The 10,000-nt window shown below is 42.7% G+C and overlaps 2 protein-coding genes across 2 annotated transcripts in view; one reads left to right on the top strand and one right to left on the bottom strand.

Annotated features, from left to right (window-relative positions):
• Window positions 1-560: 560 nt before the first annotated feature.
• dmac2l (distal membrane arm assembly component 2 like) lies at window positions 561-6,187 on the bottom strand. Its single transcript, XM_080849811.1, has 5 exons — window positions 6,150-6,187; window positions 5,464-5,582; window positions 4,843-5,051; window positions 1,684-1,855; window positions 561-1,098 (listed from the first exon to the last, which is right to left on the bottom strand). The coding sequence occupies exons 2-5, from the start codon at window positions 5,571-5,573 to the stop codon at window positions 984-986; spliced, it is 606 nt and encodes a 201-aa protein (XP_080705937.1). The 5' UTR covers window positions 5,574-5,582; window positions 6,150-6,187; the 3' UTR covers window positions 561-983.
• Window positions 6,188-6,297: 110 nt separating this feature from the next.
• Window positions 6,298-10,000, top strand: part of l2hgdh (L-2-hydroxyglutarate dehydrogenase) — a 4,709-nt gene continuing 1,006 nt past the window's right edge. Inside the window, exons 1-9 of the mRNA XM_080849911.1 lie at window positions 6,298-6,520; window positions 7,221-7,336; window positions 7,519-7,670; window positions 8,017-8,148; window positions 8,337-8,499; window positions 8,596-8,630; window positions 8,777-8,944; window positions 9,393-9,550; window positions 9,770-9,901. Coding sequence (XP_080706037.1) covers window positions 6,426-6,520; window positions 7,221-7,336; window positions 7,519-7,670; window positions 8,017-8,148; window positions 8,337-8,499; window positions 8,596-8,630; window positions 8,777-8,944; window positions 9,393-9,550; window positions 9,770-9,901 — 1,151 coding nt within the window. The 5' untranslated portion in view covers window positions 6,298-6,425. The remainder of the gene's footprint in view (window positions 6,521-7,220; window positions 7,337-7,518; window positions 7,671-8,016; window positions 8,149-8,336; window positions 8,500-8,595; window positions 8,631-8,776; window positions 8,945-9,392; window positions 9,551-9,769; window positions 9,902-10,000) is intronic.

Consider the following 10,000-nt stretch of genomic DNA (forward strand, 5'->3'; position numbering starts at 1 on the left):
TAGCACTAACACTGCCTGGTCAGCTGCCATTTTGATCTAGGTCAGTGTGCTGTTGTAATACTTACAGCAACACTTGGTGAGCTGCTCAAAAACAAATTTTCCTTCACCAATACGTTCCACAATGTTAACTCTTCAGATATACAGATCAGATATCAGAAAAATACTACTAAAAAAAAAAAAAAATACTATAAAAATGCAGTTTCAACCCGTTGTTGGAGACAGACTAAACACTCACGTTAAGCAAGAAGTAGGAAAGATAGCAGGTAAAAATGACACCGACAAATGGTAACGTTGAGACAGGCTGGCTGCAGTGACAGAGGTCACAGAAGATAACCTCAACGCGAGCCCAGTTCACACTCGCCCTGCAGATAATGTCCCGAATCAAACCCAGGGTCATGAAACGCAGTGGAACACAGCACATCACAGCACAGCCCCCATCAGAAATGTGTCATTCGATATAGCAAAATATTGATTTATTTACTGAGCAGCTCTTCAGATGCAGCCGTCTGTTCATTCGAGTGAAGAAAAAAAGAACGAATGTAAAGTTTTAGGTAGCTTTATTAATCAGAGTGGTTGGAACCATATATATGACCTGACTCGTGGTGCTCTACAGCCCTACAAACTCCCCTTGACTTGCACCAAATGCCAAATCAATGAATTACATGACTCCGAAGTCATGGGTATTTGTAATTTTTAGCTTCTTTAAGCATCCATAAAAGCTTTCTTTATAATACCAATGCTTCTGTAGTAATTTTCTATGAAGTAATGATAATAATAATAATGTTTGATACCTAGATGAACATAGCGAAATTATATTAACATCTCTTTTTTTCTCAACCTGTTTTCTTTGTTGCTATAAATAAAGTGCCGTGAACAAGCGATACGCATAGCGCAGTTATTTCTCAGCTCTGTTCCTGTTTGACATGTGTGCTGACAGCAGTGCTGCTATGGTTACGGACACCACAGCGTCCATAGAGGGAGGGTCAGCCCAGGTCCAGCACAAGGTCCAGCTGGGGCAGAGCGGTCTGTATTCGGTCAACTGTGGTCTCCTTCTCTCTCACCCCCTGAAGGTCACTCAGGAGCAGGTACTGCAGATTCCTGCAGGGGCAACATCAAAGATACAACAGCCGGCTAGTCAAGTACAAAGCAAGGGGAATGTATTATATAGCACACTTCATGTTCAAAGTGCTTGACCATTTCAATTGCCAGATAGCACCATGGATAGAGAGGTGAATCTTTCACAATGACCATTATCTCTGTGATAGACCAGCTCTCAGTCAAATACTATTTTCTCAGTTGTTTTGCGCTTGTAGCTGTGAATCCTCTCCAGACAGGTAGAAGGCGCTCAATCCCTCCACTGTTCCTCTAATGTTCCCATGTGAAGCTCAGAAATACACACCTACCATGCCCCAGGGGTCTCTGCAGTGTGTTCGACCAAAACACACACATGGTCTTAGATCCCATCTAAATGTCCTTTATAGGGAGTTGTTATTATTATTATTATTGTCAGAATCATTGTTTGGTGACCTCCCTATTGGTCTCCTTCCTCTAAATGTCATAGTCTCATGAACTATATGGCCAGTGCAAAGACATTCTGAAGGTGAAAGAAAGTCATCCATCAACCATGTTTTTAATTACTAAATATTCCCATGCCCTCTCCTTCACACTGATGAGGTCACCCACCTCAGATGGTGCAGGGCGATGAGGCCCTTGTCTGTGACGTTGCCGCAGGAGACGATCTCCAGGCGACGGAGACTTTCCTGAAGGTTCTGCGTTTTACTTATCCTCTCCAGGCAGGCGTCCTCGATGTAGTTGCTCCTAATCAGCTTCACTTCCTCCACATGCTCCAAGCCATCTACAATCACCGAAACAAAGTCCATTAAAAGAACACTCAAGACATATAAGTCACATGTTCACTTCAGTCTTTCACCCTTCATTTCAGCGGACTGCAGTGAAAATTACGATTGTTTTTTTTTTTATAATTCACATTTTTTATTTTGACACACAATGCAACATAACAATGACATACAGTAGGCATCCATGTTTTCTTCAAATAGAAAATTGTTACATTGTTATAAAGCACAAACACAAAACAAAAAGAAAACAGACACAACACAGCAGCACAGCACTACAGATCACAACACCTACCCCTCCCATGCCACATACCATGGTATACAGTACATTAGGTCTATCTTAACATCATTCCTACTTATCCCCCATCTTTAATATATGTCAGGAAACTATCCCACATAGCAGAGAACTTTGACACAGAGTCTCCCACCTTGGCCAGCATTAGTTCAGAAGAGGCTGTACTGGTCATGAGCTCAATCCAGTCCTTATAGCATGGCGCACTTGTAATTTTCCATTTCCTTAGAATAATATGGCTGCGTTAAGGGAGCCCGCGAGAGCTAGACCCAACTGTGCCTTTGTAAGTCCAGCTGTTAGCATCGTTTTGTCGCCAAGTAAGAATAAACAAGGTGAACTTGGTAAGGGCTGCTCCAGCCACTCTTCCATAGTCCCAATTACTTGAGCCCAAAAAGGGGACACCAGTGGACAGTCCCACATGAGATGTAAAAAAGTACCCATAGAGCTCCTACATTTCCAACATTCATTACTTTGAATTAAACCAAGCCTCTTAAGTCTAACTGGAGTCCAGTAATATTTCTGAATTATTTTATAGTGTATAAATTTGGTCTTTATATCTCGCACTGGCCAACCCATGTTATGCACAATATTCTCCCAAACCTCTTGTTCCATTTCAATGCCTAAATCCTTTTGCCATATAATCCTCAGATTTTCACTTTCACCATACAGAGCATTAGCAGCCATTTTATAGAAAACAGAAGATGACTGCACCATCTTGGGAAGCTTCAAGAAATTCTGCAGGACACGTTCAACTTGTGCTGTATTGCAACCTATATATAATACACAACTGCGTAACTGAAGATATTTCCAAAAGTCCCCCTTATCATTAAGATTATATTTTTCTTTAAGCCCTTGAAATGAATACAATGACAATTATTATTGTTAATCCCACGCTATACTGGAGTGAAACACTACCATCTCAACACTCTCGACTCTCATGGGAAGAGTGAAAAGGGGTTCTGAAAAGGACCTGGATGCTGGTTATTATTATTGCATCGTGTTTATTCATTTTACTGGCAACGTTGGTCTTCTCTTATCTCTTTCCTCTCTCTTTGTTGTGAAGCTGTCAAGAGTACACAACTGGGAGGCCACTTTCACTGAAGCACTGACATGACATCACTGTCATTAGGCACGAACACCAGCCTGATTAAATAAAAATGATTCCTCCTCAGGTGAGAAACTCAAGAGGACACACGGGCTTACGGGGCTGTGTGCTTTGAGTACAGCTGCAGAGACAACAGACTACAGAGGCTACATACTCCCTTTATCCATGGCCACATATCATAGCCCTATATCTATATCCATAATGCCATGTGGCTATCAGCTACAAGTGTCTGAATTACCAATGGAATCAAATTTGATATTGCCAATATGCAATATAATTTGAAGTGAGGTTGGCAAATTAATCCAAATTAAATAACATGATCCAAGTAATGAGATTAGATTGAAGATTAATTGATTGTTTGATTTGCTGGCGTCTCTCACTGAAGTCTATGAATCTGTCTGCTCCAGCAGAACAAGACCGAGAGGAGATCCAGATGGAGGCATGATCCAGGTTTGACAGTGGCATCAACCTAACTGGACACATAGGGATAGCATTGTGTGGGTGTCATTAAAAGGGCTCTTTGTTTTCCTTTTCTTCTCTTGCCGTCTCTCCCTTTCTCTTTCTCTTTCCCCTTGTCTTACGCCAAGTCTAGGTGATCTGAGGTGACAGGGGAGTGATGTCTTTGTTTCTGTGTAAGACATCCTCCTCACTTACGTCACCTATACACACGCGCAGCTGCGTCTAAGAGCGTCTGATTTTCACCCTGACCTTTCACACTCGTAGGTAACTTTCACTACTTCCATTAGAGATCTCTCGCCTTTCTATTCCTTTCTTTTTCTTTCTCTTTACCTCTCTCTCACTCTCTCTCTTACTCACTCACACACACACACACTCACACACACACACACACACACACACTCACACACAAACACACACGCACGCACTCACACACAAACACACACGCACGCATAGCGGGCCAGTGGATTGAATTATCATTTGAAGAGAGACGCCAAACATGGGGAATAGAGAGAGCTGGCAGCTGCTGTGTTCACACAATTAAGGGAATCAAAGGGGTTGTATAATCATAAGGGCCACAGAAAAGCTCTCATGTTTATTTGGGAGACTTATTCGTTATAAAACAAATGCACAGAAGACTTCCTTAAAGTGCAGAAGACTGGTATCTCAATTGTAGATACAGAAGTTTCAGAATGTTCTATAAAATATTTGGAATAGGACAGATAACCTCTTCCCTGAATACCTGGAGTACACACAACACTTCAACTACAACTGTGCTAGCCCAGGACATCCTGTGCTCAGGCAAAGCCGTTCCTCTTTAAACGAAATGCTGGCAATCTACACTCATCCTATACAAGGCAGAGTTGCTTGGCGAAATCACATTTTTGGGGGTTGGAGAGAGAGACGTTTGAGAGGTTTGTCACCTTAATAGTATTCCTATCCATTCACAAACATAAACCAACTGGATGGAACTAGATTGTTTTGTCCACATTTAATACCTTGGAACTTTAGACCAAACCTGAAAATAATGGCAAAGAGTATTTTGATTGCTCTATGTCCCCGAGCTGCAGTTTCAAACTAGCCCTAGAAAGCAGGTAGGGAAGTTATGTCTTAGTGCTATTTAGTAACTTCCTCACCCAGGTGGTCAAATCCACGGTACATGATGCAAGACTCTGTGGCATCGATGCCCTGGATCTTGTAGCGGCCAAGGGGGCCAGTGGGAAGGCCATTGTAGTCATGCTGCCAGCGGTCAGAGCCCTGGAACTGAACTTTCGCTCCGCATCGAAGCAGCCATTCTGCCGCTGCCCGGTCTGGACCCACAGCTTTTATTCTTTCATGGTCCACCCTCAGACAGGTCAAAAAAGATACACACACACACACATAAACACACTGTAACTAAATGTTATACATCATATACCATACCAAAAAAAAAAAAAAAAGAAACCACCCCCTTCGTAATACTAATTCATCCACGTTACAGTCCTTCTGTCACAAATGGGCTCACAGATTGGTTCAGGCTGGTGTATTGTTTGTGAGGAGATAGGGCCTATTGTTAACCTGGCAACCTGCAAGTGAATCATGGATTAACCTCCTCAAAGCTGGCACTAAAAGAGGCAGTGTCTGTCTTTCTGTCTGCAACCATTTGGCTTGAAAGTGGCTATGGGAATGTCTTATTTATAAAAGACAATTAGTTGGTGTTAACGGATGAAGATGAGCTAAAATGTAATATTCTGGTGAGGGCTTGGCCTGTGGCTCACTTGTTGAAGACAGCGTTCAGCCAGCCCCAAAATGGTCTGGCGCCCCCTGATGGTAGTAGAGTCTTCGGGGTGCAAAGTACTGAGTGAGCTGTCCTCGCCAATAATCTCATTTTCAAATGCTGAAAAATATAACATCATCGGGAGACTTTTGAGAAGTGGATAGACCTTTATAAAACAATGAATGAACTTGGCAGTTAGTTTTAGTGGGACTACAGAAATGCAAGGTGATGGTCTGCCAATGTCGCCAGGCTACATCTGGCTTTACAATGATTTTCTACAGTTTCTCCGTTATAACTGAACTGATCAGACAGCGATTTAACCTTAACTCATGAGTGCCTATCAAGTGGCTACATTATACCTTCGTTCCAAAGTCAAACAGCCCTTGACATCTTACTAAATTTAGCTAATACATTCACGCACGTTCTCATGCGCATTGTGTTACGATGGTATCGTTAATGATACAACAATACAGATTGTTACAAGAGATGGCCAACTACACATGATTTGCCGCAAAAAAATGACACTTAACATAGCATACTACGCATTTTCTTTTCCACCTTGTTGTGTGACACCACTTTGTCACTGACAACGAAAGCACACTTCTAAAAGCGACAACTAGACACAAAACAGTAAAGTTATCTTTTACTGTAGCTACGAATAATGTTCAAATGCCACTGATCACTAACCTTTTCTGTTACCTCCTGCAACGACAACGCTGCTACGACGACCTGTCACCCCGGACGTAAGAGGCCCTGATTGGTCTGCATAATGAACGTACAAATGACGTAAGCGCGGTTCAAGTGTTAGCTAATCATTTAGCTGTCTACAGTAGATCTAGATTTTACGCGAGGGTCAGCTAAGGAGAGTTGCTAATGTATTTACGAAGGTCACAGAGACAATGTGATTAATATACACATAATGATTTTAAGACGTATGGAAATAGCCCTTTGTATTCTTCAATAATGATACGAACGCTGTCTAATGTTTCGGCCAGGACTGTTTTGCTGGGCAGACAGGCAAAGTCCGTTGAGTTCGTTGTGAGACATCAACACAGCGGGTGAGTGAAAAATCACTGTCAATCTATAGCCAGCTGACTGTCCTTTATGGTTAGTAACCTAGCTTAATTTCACGGAACAGTCACAGGGACTCTTGATACACAAGAATCTTAAGTGCAATACAGAATAAAAAAGCCTACTTCAGTTCCGAATTGCTTACACAGTGCACGACTTCACACAGGTCACAGGTTGTTAGTTTGCCACAAATGTTTGGGCAATATGACAACTGTTTGCTAGGCTACGTCAGATACAGTTAGACTTCATCCAGCAGTATTAAACTTGAACTTGTTCTCGTGGCTCTGGAGTGGATGGTATGCATTTCTGGCTTCGTCCAGTTGTCACTTGCACTGCAAGCTCAACCTGTTTAGTCAGATGTTCATCTCAAAAATGTAATGTGGATTATCCTTAAATACAGTTGTTTCCTTCAAGCAAACGTGTTGCTATCTATCAGTAGAGAAGTGTCTTCCTGCTGCTCCTGTCATTCTTGCTGAATTTACAGGTGTCGACTGTCAAGTGTCCTGTTTTTTTGTTTTATCATAACGTGTAATCACTGAGTTTATGTTTCAGCTTGATCCATCAACAAATGGACCAACAGTCTATTTGATTGGATAAAATAAGAGGATGTCTGACCGACTAATACTGTGCAATAAGAGCTCAGTCATTTGATGAGGTCCTGCTCTTCTGTGGATGTGTGCCCTGTAGCTCATATGATGTGGCAGTGGTTGGTGGGGGCATCGTGGGTCTGGCCTCGGCAAGGGAGCTGATCCTCAGACACCCAACACTAAACTTTGCCCTGCTGGAGAAGGAGAAAGAGCTTTGTAAGTGGATTTTTCGTCCTGATGATATGATATTTGTGTCTGTGTGTATCATGCTTGTGCATAAGGTGATTGAAATATGTCCTGTCAAGCTCTACTATTGTGAAGTCAGTGTATCTAAGCGCTCTCTAACTTTAGTTCATTACAGTTGTCAGAAACGGTTTTCTCCTTGCCCCTGTCTTCAGCAATGCACCAGAGCGGTCACAACAGTGGTGTGATCCACAGCGGCATTTACTACACGCCAGGCTCTCTGAAAGCACGACTATGTGTGAGTGGGGCTACAATGGCCTATGAGTACTGCCAGAAGAAGAACATCCCCTACAAGAGGTGTGGGAAGGTGAGCTGAATGTGATAAAACATAGGACTGAAATAAGGACAGAAGACATTACATATGCTTTGGCTAATGGAGTTGCAAAGGGTACAGGGCCATGCGATGTGGAGAGCTTAGACTCCTTGATCCCTAAAAAGATGCCCCAGCAACATGCAGCCATTGACCGGCGCACCCATGAGTTCCAACGTTCTTGCTAGCATGATAGCCTTCAATGCCCTTAGCGTACAGATTCATCCCCAATATGTGATCCTCAGACTGTGATTTTTCAATACAACATAGTTGTGTGTTGTGTGTTTGGTGCATTGTGACATACATGTCTTTCATTTGACAGCCAGTTTTCTTTTGTGTGCAGCTGATTGTAGCTACAGACCGTGAAGAGATCCCCCGTCTGAAGGCTCTGTATGAAAGAGGCAAGAAGAACAATGTGCGAGACTTGACCATCGTTGACGCCAAGGGCATTAGAGAGAGAGAGCCATTCTGCAGGGTGAGTGTCTGTAGGTGTGTGAGTGTGTTGTTTTGTGTGAATACATGCTTGTATATGGTGCATATGTATGTGTATGTACTACCAGAGATCCATATTTTCTATTTAGATATGATCTGTATGTATTTTCATGGTTTAAGAAAAATGTACAATGTCCATTATGGTGTCCATGTGGTTTTTGTTGGCTTTAGGGTTTAATGGCTCTTGACTCGCCCTACACTGGCATAGTTGACTGGCGGAGAGTTGGGCTCAGATATGGCAAGGATTTCGAAGAAGCTGGGGGAACCGTGGCTACGGAGTTTGAGGCCACTGACATCACTGTGGTGAAGGAGAGTCCTGCCAAGAGCTCAGAAGGTGAATCCTCTTTTGCATGCGTACCCACACTCACAGACTGTTGAGCTAAATGACACGTTACGCACTTATTTAACTATATGCATGTCTCTTTTGTAGGCCTTAAATACCCCATTGCTATTAGAAGCTCCAAGGTCAGTCACATGAAAGATTGAGAGAGGTTTTTTTCATGACTGTCATGTGAACTGTTGTGTGAGATCTTCTTTTTGTGTTTGTGTGTGTGTGTTTGTGTGTCTGTGTGTGTGTGTGTGTGTGTGTGTTTATGTGTGTGTGTCTGTAGGGTGATGAAGTGCGTTGTCGCTATGTGTTGACATGTGGGGGTCTGTACTCGGACCGGCTGTCTCAGATCTCGGGTTGTAGTCCTGAGCCCCGCATCGTGCCCTTCAGGGGCGACTACCTGGTGCTCAAGCCAGAGAAACGCTACCTTGTGAAGGGAAACATCTACCCGGTGAGCCCTTAATCCTTCACACAGCTCCATCTGCTGGAAAACAGCACTCAGCTCCCTGAGGCTGACTCAGTAACTGTTCAGTCATCAGCATGTGATTGCCAATAGTAGACTGAATCATTGATCAGATTATGTCATTAGACGCTATTTTGGGGACATTGGAAAAATAATGTGAGTTTGATCTTATAGTTTGGTCTTTTATTATCTTATTACACTCTTGGGGGATGCATCTTAAGCTGTCGTTTGGCCACTTTTGGAAGAAGTCCTAAATACGTTGTGAACTTATGATGAATCATATCCAAAAGCAGAAAGTTGGTCTGAAGAGCACACTCAAACTATAACGTTTTTTTTTTTTTTTTTACATTATAGCAGCGCTCCAAATTTCGTTGTATGCAAATACAATATCAACAAAGGCTTTTCTATATCTATTCTATTTTCTATATGTTGACAGGTGCCAGACCCTCGTTTCCCATTCCTGGGGGTTCACTTCACCCCACGTATGGATGGCAGCGTGTGGCTGGGCCCCAACGCCGTCCTGGCCTTCAAGCGCGAAGGCTACCAGCTCTACGATCTCAACATCAGGGACCTCACGGATGCACTGTCCTTTAGGTACCAGAGAAGATGCCTGTAGTCATGCTCAACCCAACCTATACTTGTGAAGTACTTCAGTCACTAGTTTAAATGATTTTAAATGTTCTTTGTCTTTTGTTTGTTTGTTTGTTTCAAGTAATTACTTGAGTAATTACCATTACGTGATTATACTCTTAAGCAAACCATATTTCAAGATGAAGTTGTTGAGTCATCTGTCTGCCCCACTGTCATCTGCAGAGGTTTGCAGAAGCTGGTGATGAAGAACATAACGTATGGTTTGGGTGAAATGTACAGAGGGGTGTTCATAGGGGCGCAGGTCAAGATCCTGCAGAAGTTCATACCTGAGCTCTCTTTCAGCGATGTAGTCCGGTAAGGCCCATCCGCCATGGTGCACTGTAAACATAAACACCTCACCTATTTATTTAGTAGATTTAGAACTTCTTTTGGTTTCTTTTGGAAACTTTTGAG

This window comes from Sprattus sprattus (assembly GCF_963457725.1).
Source record: "Sprattus sprattus genome assembly, chromosome: 13".
Classification (NCBI taxonomy): Eukaryota; Metazoa; Chordata; class Actinopteri; order Clupeiformes; family Clupeidae; genus Sprattus; species Sprattus sprattus.

Bases quoted from the DNA above. Each gene is read 5' to 3' on its own strand.
- dmac2l (XM_080849811.1), bottom strand. From the start codon at position 5,573: ATGAGATTATTGGCGAGGACAGCTCACTCAGTACTTTGCACCCCGAAG. The intron at 5,052-5,463 runs GTGAGCCACAGG...GACCTGTCTGAG, and splicing joins CTGAACGCTGTCTTCAACAA to GGTGGACCATGAAAGAATAA. The intron at 1,099-1,683 runs GTGGGTGACCTC...TTGCCCCTGCAG, and splicing joins ATCGCCCTGCACCATCTGAG to GAATCTGCAGTACCTGCTCC.